The 18991-nt window shown below is 36.6% G+C and overlaps 1 protein-coding gene across 1 annotated transcript in view; it reads left to right on the forward strand.

The window, feature by feature from the left end:
• thbs3a (thrombospondin 3a) overlaps positions 1-18991 on the forward strand; it is a 91809-nt gene that overhangs the window by 11164 nt on the left and 61654 nt on the right. The window contains 8 exon segments of the mRNA XM_028794075.2: positions 978-1129; positions 1131-1185; positions 4744-4997; positions 8613-8715; positions 9350-9376; positions 12087-12169; positions 14659-14710; positions 16102-16250. Coding sequence (XP_028649908.1) covers positions 978-1129; positions 1131-1185; positions 4744-4997; positions 8613-8715; positions 9350-9376; positions 12087-12169; positions 14659-14710; positions 16102-16250 — 875 coding nt within the window.

Genomic DNA, 18991 nt, shown 5'->3' on the forward strand with positions numbered 1-18991 from the left:
TTCTACAGGTGCTCTGGTTGTCCTCCCACATGCCATAGAACTATAGCTTATGCTTATTTTATGACTTATGATAAATTGTACCTGAATGGGTGACTTTGGGCATGTACATGGGTGAGTGAGTGTGGCCTGTGCTGGACTGGAGTCCTGGGTAAGGCTGGTTTGTGCCTGTTGTTACAGGGATAAGATCTTTTCCCCTCAGACCTTATAACTGGATTAAGGGGGCTTAGAAAAAGGATAGATCAATGAAAATATGTCATTCAAACATAAAAGAAAAATAAAAAAAAAGATATTAATACTTTAGAAAAGAATAAAATTAAACATGTTCTTTAAAGGAAAATCATATTTGACACCTTTACTGTGCTCTTCATTGTAATAATCCTGGGTATCTCACCTGTGTTCGCTTAGTCTCCTCTCCTTCAGATTTTAGCTGTAAGATAAACTTGGTCATTTTGAAAAAGATAATATACGTTAACTCACGGATGCAACATTGCTATAATCTGAAGACTTGCTGTATGTTCTGGTAGAAGCTTACCTAACTCTTTAATTTAGTTGTTTTTTGTTCCAAACTTTAGACATAAATAAAATCATTTGAATTACAAGAATATTTAAGCATGATTACTTCTTTAATAGATGATAAACTTTTCACCCCAATATTAGTTTGAAGTTTGTCTTACAGGTAAAGTAAAACAAAAAGGAATGTTAGCATCAACAGAGTGGGTAACTTTTGAAAAATAAAAATTCTGGAAATATTTTGGTTTTCTTCTTTGCTTTGTAATATATTACAAAAATCAGAAATGATTTATTCTCACCAACATAGAGTGATAGCAAAGAAAAGGAACTAAATAACAAAATTTATATGATCCCAGGTAAAGTAGAATGGGCTTGTGCCTCTTTAGTTTAACTCCTAATTTTTCCTTAGCTTGTGGGTGTTGGGACACCCAATGGATCTTTCACCTTCTCTCTGTTTCCCTTTCCAGTTCTTGACCTACTCATGATCCAAGACCCCAAGGAGATGGCAGCAGCAGTAGAAAAGGTGTCTGCGGACATGGAAACTGTCAGTGACATCTATGTGGTATCCTCGTTCCGCCTTCCACCTAAACTGGGTGGAGTGTTGTTTGGTCTTTACTCAAAAAAAAGATAACAGCAAGTTCCTGGAGGTGGCAGTCATGGGCAAGATCAACAAAGGTGAAACCAACCTGCCGTCTCTCCTGGCCCTTTTTCAGGATTGTTCTAGCTGGTCTAATTTCATATTTTTGTACAAATTAATATTTTTTCATTTTAATGCAACAATTTTGAGAAACTCTTTTCTCTCCTAACATTACTTTTTGCTTTGTTTACAATAATGTAGCATGGTGCCATCTGGTAAAGTCCCCTTCTTCTGTTTTGCTGTTGTTCTGAGGTCACGTGCCATCAGAGGTGGCCAGAGTCATCATTCTGTGTTGCTTGTAGGCCGTTTCAGCTTTCAGTTTATTCCAGCCAAGCCACCATATTTAAATGTGGAATTCCATGGCCTCAGCTAGAGTTAGCAACAGCCGTCCTGCTACCACCTCAAGGGAAGCCCTACTAAGACAAGTCTTATTCATGTCTGTGGGGGTCCTCAGATCCTTTATGTAGCTGTGAACATTTTTATACATTTTTATTGTACTGTAATATTTTATTATAAAGTGACTTGCTTCTAATGATGTTACAATTGAAATCAAGTTCTATAGATCCTTCTATATGAATTCTAATTACAAAAAAGTAAGTGAAAGATTCCATAAACATTCACTTGCTTTGCTGAGACACACTAAAATAGACTTTGAATGCACAATGAAGGGGTCACACGTAATTTCACATTAATTACACCCCACAGTGCCTGATAAAAAGGATACCGTTAGGATAAAGGAACTTTCAAAGTAATTCTGTAACAATCATTTCATTTACATGCACACACATAATCAGGTTAAGGTGGATAACCCAGTTAAAACAGAAACCTGCTTTCTTATTAATTCGTATTTACATGCGCAATTAATCTTCTGGAGTTCTCCTGTGTTAAAATGCTCTGATGTCATTAAACTGCGCAAAAAAAAAAAAAAACTTAAAACGTCATCATCGGCCATTGTGAATCTGAAAAAAGTATGACGCTAGCAATCATTTTTTTGTGTTTTATAAATGTGTTTTGTCATACTGATGCTTTGTATGTTTCTGTTACTGGATTGCTTGGCTGTATTATTGAGCTCTGTAAAGAACCTGATAAGTGTGCAACTTTACAATCCAGTGCTTTTGGAATAATAATAATGCATTTATTTTTACTTCAATAAGGCAAGCATTACGTTAGGTTACTCATTACTTCAAAAAGTAATTGAACTACGTAATGCATGTTACTTTTAATGTGTTACCCTGCTCTCATGATTGTGCTGCTGTGCTTAGCACTGTACATCCAGCTCATCAACACAAATTTAGCAATTTCTGAAATACTGAGACAGATTATTTCAAACAAGAGAAGGAATCATGGGATTGCCTGAAAATTTGCCTGTGAAAATGTGTTTTGTGGATGCTTCTACCTGTGGCTGCTGAAAGCGTCGGTAAAACAAATACATGCGCAGGCTGTCAAAGTGCAATGGATATGTGCAGACTACAAAATCCTTAACAGTAATCAAGGTAAGGGTTTACATGGCCACATAGTTGGATTATTTGCAAAGACATCCATCTCTGTTAACCAGGTTTCTCAGAGGCTAATTTATCTAACAAAAATAAGGGTTTATTTGTCGTTTTAGAAATCAGGTATCTGTGAACAGTTGGGTTACGGAAGCACATGTTAACATACTGTTGATTAAAAGGGTTGGCCTGGTGGTACTTACACTATCACTCATTGTCCCAGAGTCCTGAGTTTAAATCCTTGCCTGGTCTCCTTCTGTATGAATTTTGTACTGCCTTCCTGTGTCTGCATGAATATTTTCACACACATCCCAAACATGCAAACTTCAGGTTAATCAGCATTTCTTAATCAGCCTGATGAGAGTCAGTGTACTTGTAAGGATACTCTGCAATGACCTGGAACCCCATTTAGGATTGGCTTCTACATTAAGTCCAATTCTATCAGAACTGTCAGAACAGGTTCCATTCACACACAACCCTGAACTGGATTAAATAGCATTGAAAATTGATTGATAGTTATTGCAATTGAACAATTAGAAAAAGGGTAGAAAAACTTCCAAGTCAGTGAATATCCCTAAAAAGAATATCCCATTTCAAAGAAATGCATGGAAAGTGCATCCTCTAAACCTGAGAATCTGGACAAGGAGGGCACTAGACCTAGCAGATCTAATGAAATTATAGTCCTCTACAGCTGAGGGGGACAAAACTGTGGGTTGGATCCTTGACTATTCTTGACTATGAATGGGATAAATGGGATAGAAAATTAATAAATGAATATGCAGATCTGAGCTTCAAGGCAAAAAAATCCAAAAGTGAGAGTTGTAGTTGAAATCTCACATCTCAGCTACAATGTTTTAAAAGGCACCTTGGAAACTCTGAGCCCTAGTTGGAAGAAATTTAAATGTTTAGATGAGACCTGAATTGACCATATTCAACTTTGTGCTATATTTTGTGGAAACAGAACACCACACATTAATCCCAAACACTATTCTTCCTGTGGAATCATAGTGCTCCTAGCATAAGGGAGTACCATTGTCTGAAGGACTTGTGAAGATGAACAATAAAGTTAGTGCAGTGTTCTACTTAAAATCCAGGGGAAAACCTACAAGAAAGATCAGTAATCTGAGGTTTATTCTTCACACAGTAAAATGAACTCAAGAATAGGAAGAAAATAAGATCTATAATTTAGAGTAGGCTAGTCAAAGCAGGCACCTTAATGTGTAGAATGAGTCCAAAATTGCTGTTCACTGATGTTCTGAAAGTATTTGGAAAGATGAGCAGTTTTTGAAAAATAGAATGGAAATAATCATGTTGATATGTGCAAAGATACTAACAATTCGACTCTAAAATACTCATGGCTAGAATACACATAGCTGCTGAAGATCTCTCTACTAAACAACATCTCAACTAGGTATGAATAAGAATCTTTTATTTTTGCTTCATATTTATAATTCATTTTGAAAGAGCTGTAGAATTACTGAGATCAATAATTGTTGCTGTTTCATCAGTGAGACAGTTATGTGTTTTTGTATGGCCACAGCAGTACTATTTATTGTCACTCGGCCCAAAGCCAGTCTATATGATAAAGAGAGAGCTAGGACTTTGCATGTGTTACTTGATTTTGATTTTTGGCTTTCCTGGCTTTTGGCCATGGCCCATTTCAGAAAATTATTCTTTTTTTTTCTCCTGGATATTGTGTCAAATATTTTTGTGGCTGTTGTTTTTCAAATCTAACAGAACACAACTGAAACCTTATATAACCTTATAATTATATGTGATCCACCGGGACTTGTGCTGACCAGTAATTCTACATAGAAATAAGCCTATACTATACAACTGATATTATGCTTTTCATTACAATAAAAACAATGGTTATAATTTAAACACATCAGTTTAAATGTGATCTCATAATATGTGCTTTAAGATATGCTAACAGCGTTTTCAGTCTAAAAGTGATCAAGCTGCCTACCACCTAGTAATTTAGACTTGTCATGCTGTGTGTGCATGTGCCTTTGCATGGATAGGTGGCTTCTCAAAGGCCAGCTTAGAAAATGGCTTGATTTGAAACTACCCTTTGCAGATAAATGAACTGCCTCCACCCCACAGCTCTAGTGCGCTATGTGCGAGAGGATGGGAAACTGCACACCATCAACATGCAAAATGCCAACATCGCAGATGGACGAACCCACTCATTGATATTGCGCATTGGGGGCCTTCGGCGTGACACCCTCTCGATGGAGATGTATGTGGACTGTCGACAAGTGGACACCAGCCAGGGACACCCAGCACTAGTCAAACTGCCATTAGAAATAGAAACAGTGGATATCCGGACAGGTCAGAAGGCATATGTCAGAATGCAGGTAAGACCTTTCTTAAAATGTTTAGAAAATGCTGCTGCCTTAGTAATATTAATATAATAACTGCCTTAAAAGTGTTTAAATGTTATCACTAATGTGTACTTTTTAATTTATTAGAACTAAATATAGCAAACCTATTTTAACCAGAAAGTGACCTAATGGGCACCTTTCTGATTGGCTGGTCAGCACAAAAACTAGGGCATACTGACCTGCCACCAGAGGGGCCACTGTTGTCAGAAATTATTTTGTTGCTCTGTTCTTCTGTAGAGTTAACAAGACATGGTGAAATGTTGCTGCAGCAGTTAGAACTGTTATTTCTCAGCTCCAGAATTCAGATCCCATTTTAGACACAGTGTCAAGGTGTAAACACTCTACTTGTTTCTGCATGGGTTTTCATCCCACATCCCAAACACTAAGTTGGTTGACAACTCTAAATTGTGTGCATGAGTATTAGTGTCACACGTGGTAGCCTAGTATCCAATTCAGGGTTAGTTCCTGAATTTTGGGCTTCACGGGTTCAACAACGAATGCTAACAAGAAGCCAAATGTATCAGATTCTATTACATTATTCTGTATTGCTACTCTTTTCCATGCTTGTTTCCTTGAGTTTCTGCGGATTGCTCATGGCACTGTTGGAATTTATTATAATTTGTTTATATGTTTTATCACTGTCATTGGTTTACCATATTGAACATTTGTTTTTTCATGAGCGACACTTTTTATATATTGTATTTACATTTCATTGGCTCTGCCATTTTGTTCATCTGGTCCCTATAATACTGACGTGTTGCTAGGCACATGATGCATGTACTATTTGGTATGTGCCTTCATGGCAGTCATGATATGCAGGATGCTGACTCACATTAAGAAAGCATCCAAAATTTAACAACACCTATAGATATAACTTTCTACTATCAAAAATGAAAGCATGTAGGGAACCATCTGGTTAAGACTTGTGTTTTGTTTTTTGACTTTGAATTCTGGTTAGTATTTTGGTTTTCATAATCAGTCTTAAAAAATATGTTTACTTAAATTGTGTCTGGAGGACCACTTCACCATTTCAAACTGTACAATACAACCACAATATAAAATAAAGCTAGAATGACTGCCTTCATTTTGTAGTTTATGCATTGGCTATATTGCTTTTTTCATGAATTGTTTTTTCACACAGCATTGCAGCTTTATTAGCCAACTATAGTGCCAACAGGTTGATGAATAATACACTTTATACTGAATTATGATAGATGGTGTGGTTTCTTAAAGCCTCACCAAATCTCCTTCTCTTTCTTTGAAAGATACTGTTGTGAGTTTTCATGAATCAGACTCCTTGTTCCATCTGACTTTAGTATACCAACATAAGAAAAAAGGTGAGGTGAGCAATCTGCTTTGTCTGGCTGAGCTTATTCACTCCTATTCAGCTGCCCCGGGGGTTGTTAGGTGGTCTTCTAAGTTCCTCTGACATGGAAGTCATCTCAATAAGATACAATGTATTATTAGAGAGACGAAACTGAACCACACAGTCAAGTCCCAAGGTTAAGACCTGCTTCTCATCTCTATTTACCGGTTCTGGCAAACTGGTTATCTGCAAGCTTCCACAGGTATTGTCACAGTACAGCTCAGATGATCTTCAGATCCATAGCAAGTGACTTTTCTTTAGATTAAATCTCTTTAAAACCTGTGGATTTAAAGATAACTAGGGCATGAGGGTCACTAGTTGACAAATGCAGGATGCAACATGACCCCTCAGATAAGGCTCAGGTGATTCCGACTGTTTTTTAGGCCGAAATGCTAAACCTCATCTATATCATTCCATCACCTCTGCAATCCCCTTTGGTGAGACATGCCTGCCCTTCTCCCAGCAGTGTGTAATGCATTTTGTCCAGTAACTCACTAAGTTATTCTTGAACCTATAAGGGCCTCTTTGTGACACATTCTGCTGTTTTCTGTATTTATGTAGTGCTGCTATGACTGAGTTACGGTGAAGTGCCATGTAGATTAGAAAACATTAGTAAAATACAGTGTCACCTTTTTAGAAAAAGACATTAGTTGTGCAAGGTGGTTGAGGAGACAGATTAACTATGACCATAATATGAGCAGTCCTGGAGGAGAGTATTATGCATGTGCGCATGTGTATGTATATTTGTGTATGTTCCTTCAGCAAACCTTTGTCCTATTTTCAGGTGGATGAAGTAAGCTAACCTGCCAGTGACAATTCTGAATTAGTATATCATTCAAGGCACAGTCTTTATTCTACCTGACTCTTGCCCTGTGATCCAGCAAAGCAAGAAAGCCAGATTGATCCGATGGTGGATACACAATGAGCCATCTCTGGCCCTCCTTTTGAAAGGAACCCTCATTCAATGGAACGCCATGGCCTGTGACATGAATAATGACCTTTTATTGTTTCCTTTTAAAGTCATGTAGAAATATGGAGGCATTGTCATGCACTGCTTGACCCTTGCCTTCTGTGGTTCACGCAGTTTATTACTTTGAATGGTGTAGTTTATTTAAACCCCTCCCCCCATTATTCGCTGAGCCCTAGAATTCAATGTCTTCTTTACAAATGTCACAAAGTGTGAGCAAGACCACCTATTAACTGCAGATGGGAAGATCTCAGAGCAGAACAACTGCGTGCTACTCAGCGTTCAAAGCTTATCAGTCTACTACTGCGGTCTCCAACTCCAGTCCTGGAGCGCTACTATGTCTGCAGGTTTTCATTCAAACCCTTTTCTTATTGACTAATTTAATTTTTTCTGCTAATTAACTTCTTTTCCCTTCATTTTTATTGAATTGTTAATTTTAAAATTCACTCCTCTGAATTGATTTTTTTTGATAAAATAGCACCCAAACACAAATGTGATGTGAAGTGAGCCAATAGATGACCAGCTAAGTTGGGGTCTCAAACACCAATTAATTTCACTTCTGCCAGATTCTTAATTAGAAATATGGAGGCATATTGTTTCTGTTGTTAATTAAACCTGTCATTTAATTCCATGGTTTATTGTTTCTCTCTCTCTCTGCCACAGCAGACATTTTCAAGGCTGTTGATTCTCTTTTTCTAAGTACACCGTTCAAATAATTTGTGGACCAGTGGAGATCAACATTACTGAGACCTTCACTTTTCTTCAGAAATTGCATAGTGGACTCAGGTTGCTGGTCATTTGTTGGTTAATTTTGTGTCTCATTATCATTTGCCTACTAATTAAGAACAAAAAAAATAATAATTAAGAGGTCTGAGTATTAAATAGCAAGTCAATTAAAATGAAAGCAAAAGAAGTTAATCAGCAGCAAAAACTGGTCACTAATTAAGAAGGGTTAGAATTAAGGGTTAGATTGAAAATCTGCACCCACAGCAGCACTCCACAACAACAGCTGAAGACCCCTCCTCTACTAAGTGGACTCAAATCCCACTAGTCCACTCAAAAGCCAGCAGAACATGGTCTCTTGTTCTGCCTGTTGAGTGGAGATTGCCTTTGTCTCCCTCAGTGTTCAGATTGTTTCACACTGCTGAAATATTGCTACAACCCCATCCCCTGCTCCCCTCCAATATTGTTACATGGGCTTCTTGGGTTCTACTTCAGTGCTCTAATTTTGCCATCTTTCCACCTCTGTTCAAAGGGTGCAATAGAAACACTGAAACTTGTGCTGGGTGGCACTGTGTCCAAAGCTGGTGCTTTAATTGAGTGTCCATTTCAAGGGGATTCATCTCTCTATAATACAGGTACAGCATGTAGCTCTGCTTCTTAGATGTGGTATAATGACTTCCTTCCCTTTACTTCACACTGGCACATCACTCATAATTGTACATACACAAGAACAAGGAAGTATTACTCATCATTCTCTGTCCAAATCAGATGATATGGTTAACATTTTTTCCAATATAATAATTATATTTCAACTTAATCATAAAGACAAATGAATCACACATTTTATAGTCATATTTATAGGTACACAATAGTGACACTGCAGTCTTAATGATGTATACATATCTTACACATATTTGACATTCTTACATAGCTATCTACACAACTTGTTCAATATGCCCTCCAGATTTTACTTTACTCACCAACTCTGCTACAGTCTGCAGGTTCTTCTAAGCTCATGTTAATACCATTGTCACACCCTTGGCTTCCCATGAACAGCATGAATGACATTTGCCACATATTTTTCATAGACTTTAGTTTTATTATCTTTCTCAAGTAATTGTGTTTTTTTTTGTTTGTTTTATTATTGTCGTGAGTGTTCACATTTTTGTTTAATCTTGTATTAAAATTGATAGTTTTTTTATTTCTGCAGATAATATTTTATTGTTTGTTTTGCAGTTAATGGTTTATTATTTATGTTTATTGTTATAGTTAATGGTGGTTTGAACTCCATACTAGGTAAGTAACATCTTTTTTTCTTGACTTGAATGGTTTTTTTTAGCATTGCTTACTTTCTCAACATCAAACAAGCTGCATTAGTTTGACATCACTTGGCAAAATTTTTTGTAGCACACTGCCATCTACTGAGCATATGGTGGAATATATACAGACCTCACATACTGAATTTCATCAATTGCTGTTACAATCTAACAGTCTTTGAAAGAAAAAGACTGTGTGGTCCCAACAACTAAAGTAGAATATTTAAAGATTTCAAGAGATAATTTATTAAATTCAGTAATCACTTAATCAAGGTTGTGCATACAAACAAAAGGTCCAACAAAAGAAATTGCGAAATTATGTTAACAAAAAAAAAAAATAGAGAAAAGCCAAGCAAAATGACACCTTTTATTGGCTATCTAAAAAGATTAGTTAGCCAATAAAAGGTGTCATTTTGCATGGCTTTTCTCTACATTCATAATGGCTAACACGGTACACACCCTAGTACTACAAAAAGAAAAAATCCCAGAATAAAATGGTAAAAAAACTATACTGTCAAATACAAACAATAATTCTATTAAAAAGAGAATGTCCAACAAGGACCAAGGAATTGACAAGTACAAAATCAACGAACTAAAAAGAAACAAATGAGAAATGGCTAACACAAACTAATTCAGTATCAAATATGATTAAAAGAAAATAAAGCAAACAAACCTCAAGACAGAGATTGTTGGCATTTTCTTTATACTATAAAAATATAAATATAATATGCTAAGGTCAATCAGTCTGTCACATGATTACTCACAAAGGTCTGGGGCCATAACCTTGATCTTGGTCTTAATCACAAGCTTATAACCTGATGCTTTCCGGAAATTCAAAAAATTTTAGGTAGTGGCAACCTTGTCAAAGTGGTCTGCGGTTGAGTATTTATTATAGTAAAGTGATCTCCCCACTAAGTGACATGGCACAACAGAAGTGCAGGAACATCTACTTAACATCAAGGAAATCTCAGAGGCCAATTCCCTAAAGGAAATATGAAAAGTGCAGCATCAAGTGCATGATACAGAAAAAAAGAATAACAAGACGGAGCAATGCATGTAATTGTCAAATACATGTTCAGAATCCATAATTAGGTGTGAATTCTTATGTGTGCAAAGTACTGAGGGAAAGCTTTGTTGTGTCACACAACCTGCTCCCTAATGTGAAGGGTACCTTACTTTTACATTAATGGCATGCTGTATTTTTTGATGTTGAAAATAAAAGAATATGTTACCAAAACAGAAAAGCTCTGTTTGCTGTAGATGTTCCAGTAGGAATAAAACTCATTTTCACTTCTAGAAGAACTGAAACAAGTAACTATTTAGAAAACATAAGTATTGGCAGCTCCTTATCTTTAACTTGCTTTTTATTTGCATTTTACATTAGCACAGTGGGTCCACGTGTTTCACTAGTATAATAATTGCTGTTTGTGTCAGACAATGTTGTGTTGTAATTTCTGGGTCACTTCCCTCCTGCAACTAACTGTGTGACGTTTGTGATTTGGGCATGTTGTAACCTTATATTTTTTCTGTTATTACTTTTATTATTACTGATCTTTTTTATTTCTTATCATGATGCCATTGTGTTTTCTGTTTCTTGGCTACAGTCATATTATTTTAGCAACAGGCTGGTTGTTATGTGTCATGTGACCTGACACTGCTTTGCATATGAGATGTCATCTCTACAAAGCTTTGAAAAGATAACAGTGCACAAAATTCTATGAATTAGCTTTGTTAGGGAAAGTAATATTAGTGAAGGTTAGTAACTTATTCCATTTCTTCACAATGAATTTTGCCTCACATTTTTTTTTGGTATCCTTTTTAACTTCTGTTTTTGACTTGTGCCTGTTTTCTTACCAATCTGTTTGGCTAGCCCCTCAGGCTTTTTCATCTTCTGGTAAATGCTCTCCTTTTGTCTTCTGAGAATGGACTGTAGTTTTCCATCTGAGTCATAATAATAACTCTTAACCTAACTTTGCTCCAGTTATAAAAAATCAATGTCAACCATTGTAGGGTATTTCTGATCTTGCAAGTTCTCTTAGATAAAGCCATCTGCCAGATATGTAATAATAATAATAATAATAATAATAATAATAATAATAATAATAATAATCTTTAGCATGCTAAATAGAAACATTTAAGTTGCTTTATTAATTTTCAAAAATTATTATTTGAGTGAAAAATAAATGTGGAATTTTAATGGCAAAGAATATAGCTTAAAGTGGTAATTGCCCTTCATCTGGAAAAAAAGGGATAAGATGTCATTGAAAATGTTTAGTCTATAGTATTGGTTTTATATCACTTCAGCCAAACTCCAATTATTTTTATTTTTTAGCAACATTTTAAATACTTCTTTGTGACTAACAGAGGGAATGATCTAGTTTACTAATTAATCTATTAGAAATATAATTACAAAAAAATTCAGGACATGCAAGATGTCAATGCCTAATTTTTTATTTTAAAGGAGGTTTAATATGAAACAGACATGGGAAGCATGGTTTTTCGCCCAGCTACCCCATAGCCTGGATTAATAAATTGGCCTTGTTAATGATTATGATGCGTTTAATTAAAAAGAAAATTCGTTTTTTGAACTTGTCTTCCACAAAATGGTCATGTGGCTACAAGGCAGAAACCCATCCTAGAGAGGACATGATGACTGAATTATGTCTTCTGAGTTCTTTCTCTTTTTCTAGGTGATCACACAAAGGCTCTTATTGGACAGTTGATGCTTTTCAACCAAATCCTGGGTGAACTGAGAGAAGACATCCGAGAACAGGTAAAATCAGTTAGCCCTTAATATATTTAGGACTTTTCACAACAAGCAGTGGCACAAGATAACTGCTGATGGTATAAATTAAACATCCATACCTCATTGTAGCTACACAAACTAATCTGCCTTTGATCAAAGCCTTCTGATAATTTTGCTCATTACAAACTGACACCTTCCATCATGCAAAGTACCACAAAATAGGGTATTGTCAACAAACTATAAAAAGATCTGACAACAGTTCACTTCGCCATTTCCTCTCACATCTACTACAGATAAAACTGCAGCCTCTTGGTTCTGTATCAGAATAAATGGGTGGAGAAATTAGATGGATGAACTGAAATTGTTTTCTGCAGTTAGAAAACTGTGAATTTTTAAAATAAAAAACTTTTGATTGAGTATGGAAAGAAATTTATACTTATGTAGAGTCATATGTTCAAGTGTTTGTACCAGTCTCGTGATCTGCAAGACATAGAATTCAGGCCAGAACTTCATTAAGAATCTTCTTTGCTCAACTGTTCTGACGAGGTCACACAGGGTATAAACAATCCAGGTGACTATTACCTCATGTAAAACTGGTTACACAAATAAGGATTCAGTTACTTAAACATTCCTGTCTAACCAGTGTAGGGACAAATAGACTCAGTAATCTTTAGCAGAAAAAGGATTTTTTTTTTGATCGGAGATTACATGAATTTGATTTCACTATAGTTTGAACTGTGTTCTTTAGGCAAAGACACCTTTCTCAGGGTGGTGTAGAGTGCAGAAATATTCGTTTTCACACACAGATTAACAAGATGAATAGCAAAAAAGCAAGAAGCTTTGAAACGCAAATTAATCCTAAATGCTCCTCCAATTTAAAAACCATCTTGACATTGCTGACTCTGGACCCAGTGAGCCTTATGTAATTGTGGCTGGTAAACCAGACTACTGTATACAGCCAGAAAATAATAAGAACAAAAATGACAGCAGGCAAACAGCTCAAACCAAAGCAACTTGTTCTTAATAGCGAGTTAGCTAATAATTTGGGGCTCTGTAGTTCTCAGGTGCCACTTTTGACATCTGACACTTTTTGGGAGCAGGCTGGCTTTACAGGGCTGGTACTGGAAGGGACCAAGTTTTCTCTGGGGGTGAAGATAATGTTCTCTCACCTGAGCTAGGAAGGTGGTCCACTTGTGCACATGTTGTCACTTGAGTTTGACTTACTAAACATTCAAAAGTAACACTTTTCATTAACCTTCTCTCAAACCCTGGAACTCTTTGATTGTGACTGCCATTTCTCGAAATCATTAATCTTTTGTTCCAATTCTATGTATTTTTTACAGGGGATAAGAGCTGCTGCTATGATTTGGGAAACATGTTGTAGCTCATGACTTTTTACATATCTGAAGTTGCTTTAAGATTCCACCACCTGGTGGCTCAGTTTACTACTGCACTCATAACCAGAAACCTCAATTGAACTACTGGGACACCAAACTAATTCATTTGTTTTTCTGGTCTCCTTTATACACTTCTTATGGATGTCACCTATGAAACCCAAAGAAAGAAGGCAGTACCTCATGCATGGCCCCTATGAAACTATTTCTGCGTTTTCGAACAGAAGAAAGGCTTATTAACAAAACTACTGCCACACATTTCTATCCTGTTGCTCAAATGAATATCTAGAATGGTTGCCTTTCACCAGGTGTCAATTTTTCTGTAACTGGGCCCATTTTTTGTAATTTTAGATAAAAATGAGATTTTGCACACTCAACATCGCTGTGTCTTCTTGCCATACATGTTTATGTTTATTTTAGTAACTTCAATCCAATAATGTAGAAAGACACACAGCATACAATATGTATTGGAAATGAATAATCACAGCACATTTGTTTCACAAGGGTCTTCTGTTTGATTCTATTGTGAAATTTTCCCTCAATCTAAAGAAATTATATTTTCTAAAAGGCAACAACAGGAGGATTCACTGTCTAAGAATTAAATAAATGGACATTCTCAAGTTATAAAATTGGACAGCACTAAACTGATCCATACAGTATTATGATTTATAATGACAAGTTGTTTAGTGCTGCTACCTTACATTTATATTTCCTTGGGTATAAATTCTGGCCCAGTCACTCTCTTTCTGTAGCTTATACATTCTTCTGGTACTCTTTTAGGTTTTCCTTAGTTTACTCCAGTGTCTTGCCTGGTTATTTGACAACCCTAACCGACTTTATGTGTCTTGTGATGGACCCTGCTTGCTGGAAAAAGACCTGAATACCGTGAAAAGACCTGCCAAAGTTTATATACATCACAAGTACTATTATACTATTCCATCTTATCCCCTTATTGATGTTTAGCAACTTTAATTGCTTTCCTCAGCTTGTACCTGAATTTCTTATATGTCTCCATATTGTCAACTCAAAATGCATTGCTGTGAGCCTTGTCATAACTTAATTGAAGCAAATAGGCTTGTTAAGTACTATACTTCTGAAACTGTTTTCTTATCCTTTCAACAGGTTAAGGAGATGGCATTGATAAGAAACACCATTTTGGAATGTCAAGTGTGTGGTAGGTATTTCTAGGAGTTGTGCATACTATCGCAAATGAACCTTGTGTGATGAAGCACTATGTAAAATATACTTTAGCAAGACTTAATTGTCTTGAGATTTTTTTTTGTGTCATATAAATCTTTATGCCGGATTTATGATTTTAGTAAAAATATTGTAATGCATAATCATGTTCATGACAGAAAAAAACACCAGTCCATTACTTTAACATTATTCAGGAATTTACCTTTTCAATTTATTAATATATTCTGTGCCTCAAAGTTCACTTGCAGATACACTTTAATATATGCTGGATGTATAACGGTTTGCACAGTGGCACAGCCTATGTCTAACTTCCTGCTCCTTCACTGTGGAGTTAGCATATTCTCCCTAGTTTTGCCACATACTTTTCCCCACATCTCAAAGCCATGCAGGTTTGGATGAATGGAGAGTTGATATTGGACCGCTATGACTGATGTGCCTTTTGATGACCTTGCATCAAAAATACTTCTGGGAATGGGTCAGGCACCCACAACCCTTTAATAGACTAAGCAGATTCAGTAAATGAATGGATATAAATGGAATAAATGCTGTAAATGAAAACAGAAATACAGAATTTTTGAACATAGAAAAGAATAGATAAAAAGATAAATGTACTGTGCTTTCTTTCATTAAAATTTAAAGTTAAAGTAAATTCTGTCCAATTTATACAGTAAGATTCTTATTAGACCAGCTTTTAGAAACAAAGAAGGACCTCCAGTAAATTAAAATTCTTCTAGACCACCATTAAGCTGTAAGCAATGCCTGAAGTGGAGACACATATGTGCCGATACTCTCCATTTAAGAGTCTTTTTAATATGGGATCCCTCCTTAACTATCTATAGATTCAAAGAGGTATTACTTGGACTGATATTAATTAAAATTAGATCGGAGTTTTCAGTGTGAAAAGATAAAAGGATACATACATTTGATCGGAGATCAGAGGATCGTGTGAGTGCAAAGATATATGTAATGCATGTTGGTATACTACAAAACATGCTGGGCTACTGAAACGCAACAAAGACTGCTAGAACACAGAGCAAAATGGCTATAAGGGTTCATCCGTTTGCTAATGTGAGTATTTCTTTCAAAAATATTTGTGTTTTGAATTTGGCTGGTTATCTTAAGTTTGGTGAGAGGGAGTTTTGCTAGCAGATATTGGGGTTTGCCAGACATCTTTATTGTGCACTCACATCCTTGAACGTCATTCTTTAATGAGGTTTTCCTCATTCTTCTCATCTGGTTCAGTTATTAGTTTAGTGTAATTTCTGCCTCCTAAAGATAATCACAAAGCAGGTTCAAGCCAGTGTGAAGGAAGAACCCTATCTTGTGAGCAAGTTCAGACATCTCTAATTTCTGTTTCTGATTCTCTAGGTTTCCATGAGCCCAGATCCAGATGTTTCCCAAACCCCTGCTTTAAAGGCGTTTCCTGCATGGAGACATACGAATACCCAGGCTACCGTTGTGGTCCATGCCCAGAAGGGATGTCAGGAAATGGAACACATTGCCAGGACATTGATGAGGTACTAGTGCTGCAGTCTCCATGCAGAAATCATTTAAACTATTCTGCTCACAACTTAGGTGGTTTAGGTAATATATACTGCTCATAAAAATTAAAGGAACACCTTTTAATCAAAGTATAGCATCACGGATATTGATCTGGTCAGTTAAGTAGCAGAGAGGGTTGTTAATCAGTTTCAGCTGCTTTGGTGTTAATGAGACGACCCCCAAAATAGGAATAGTTTAACAGGTGGAGGCCACTTACATTTTTCCCTCCTCATCTTTTCTGTTTTTCACTAGTTTTGCATTTGGCTACGGTCAGTGTCACTACTGGTAGCATGAGGTGATACCTGGAGCCTACAGAGGTTGCACAGGTAGTCCAACTTCTCCAGGATGGCACATCAATATGTGCCATTGCCAGAAGGTTTGCTGTGTCTCCCAGCACAGTCTCAAGGGCATGGAAGAGATTCCAGGAGACAGGCAGTTACTCTAGGAGATTTTTAATTTTTTTGAGCAGTGTAAATTTTTATAATTACCCCTCATCTTACTTTAAGTGAACTTTATTCCGTTTAATAATACTGGAACACTGTTATTTACAACAGAAGCATTAGTTAGTCTATGGCAAAGATAAACAATGTCTTTGAGAGAAATGGAAGTAAAGCGAAGGAGAAACCAGATTTGCAGAAGCTTCTTTCCCCAATTCCCCAGGTTAATGAGTGGACTCCTGAACCATTCAAGGTCAAACATATAACCTTGATGAATGTCACTGGCATTTCAGAGAGCCAGAGAGTAACAAGCAATTCCAAGCTATAATGTCTAGCTAGAGAGTCAATGTTTTCTTGCTTTTACAATCAGGCTTTTTTGTGCAACTCGTTAATATATCGTCTGACTGCATTTAAATGAAAAAAGGCACACAAATCCATGCAGGTTTCTTATAGTATGCACAGATGTGAATTTATATACATGCATTTGGAAGAAAAAGGTCTGAACTAGTAAGCTAATGTTTACATTAAAACTGAAAAGTAAACTAAAAAAGTACTTTAATTATGAAATATAAACAAAAAGTACTTTCAATTTCTGAGTGCTATACAATAAAACTTGTTTTGTCAAATAATTCACTTGATGAACTACATATTGTACATTTTTGTACATTTCCATTAGTTTCTCTGCATTTCCTGGTATTTTGCGCAGTTTCATATTTACTTCATTTAATTAGTTCCCAGAAAGCATACTAATGAAGCAAAAAGTATAACAAAGGGTGTTTTTATTAGATAAAATAACAACAGGAAAGGGAATTACACAAGGAATAAAATAAATTTTCAAATCAAAACTAATAAAATTAATTCCAACAACTCCACCCGGCCAAAGTAAACAAACTTTAATTTAATGTTTGTCTGGCAGGGGGCCACTTTGCTACCTGATATGAGTTAGGGGTCCATGGAAATATGTGGATTTTTAATGTAACAGTGCATCTTGGATTCTGTGGTTGCAGCTGTGTGGTGTTTGGTGTGGAGGTGGAATCAGCTCAGCTGTTTCACACAGACACTCTGAGGATAGTAATGAGGAGAAAACTCATTAGGAGAAAATGGAGACAAGAAGGACAAGGTATCCAGAAGTTAAATGAAGAGGAAAAGAAAAGGTGAAGAAGAGTCAGTGCTGCAAAATGGAGGCAAGTGATCAGGAACAATGCCCCGGCTGGAGTGAGCAGACGGTGCTCATGTGATAGGTTCACTTCTGCTGAGCACCCAGGGAGTAGGAGTTGACAATTGCTCTAAAGAGAGTCCCACAGCACTCAGAGGTATGGTGCTAAATGAAGGAAAAAGGCTTGTGGTGGCAGACACCGAGAGATGGTGGTGAGAAGTCAGATGAAGGTCGACTGGGCTTGCCAGAGGACATCTCTCCTCCCAGAGGAGACCGTAGTAAGTTAGCAGAGAAGATGTCAGTTTTAGGAGGCACAGAGGCTCATGAGTGTTTTTTAAAGGGACATATCCCGATTGTTTCTACCCTTCATTTTTTAATTTTTTTGGATTTATTTTTGGGATTTTAACCACCACCAGAAGACTGTTTTAATCATGGCTTGTTTATTTATTGAGAATATTTTGCACATTTTTTTTTTTTGACTAATTCTGTGTCCTCATTCACCCTAGTCCATCTCAGTCTATGACTATTGATGTCCTGGGTTCAAGGAAGAGTATGCCAGTTGTTGGCAAGCCAAGCATCACATGCAACCATAACAGTCTTCTTGCTCACAGTTCTTACGTGTGTCACAAAGCTTTGTCCTCACCTCCTCCCACACATCGAATTTTTACTTCCCCTACCCACCAGACTCCAAGTGGGCGATGGCTGAAGTGAACCCTTTAGGGCTTGACCAACAATTACAGAACATCTAGTATCACCCCAGGAGCAACTTTTGGGGTGAACATTGGGATTGATTATAATGAGTAGCAGGATGCAATGGGTATCATAGCAAGACCCCCTCCTGCCACAAATTGCACTGGACTTCTATTGTATTTACAACAATGCTCCACTGTCCTTCCACCAATTTACCTACCCCATTTGGTGATGGATCAACTACATAGACACATCTTTACAGGTAATTACTGCCAGTGTGTTCTTCAAGAGTATAGTTTATAGCTGGACTTGTATACTCCACCTTGTAAAAATTCTTGCAACAATGGTGCTAATTCAGTCTTCTTTCACAGTTACTTAGATTTTTAGGGAAGCACAGCAGTTGATGCTACCATCTGACAGCTTTGTGGACTTA

The sequence above is a fragment of the Erpetoichthys calabaricus genome, chromosome 2 (assembly GCF_900747795.2).
Source record: "Erpetoichthys calabaricus chromosome 2, fErpCal1.3, whole genome shotgun sequence".
Classification (NCBI taxonomy): domain Eukaryota; kingdom Metazoa; phylum Chordata; class Cladistia; order Polypteriformes; family Polypteridae; genus Erpetoichthys; species Erpetoichthys calabaricus.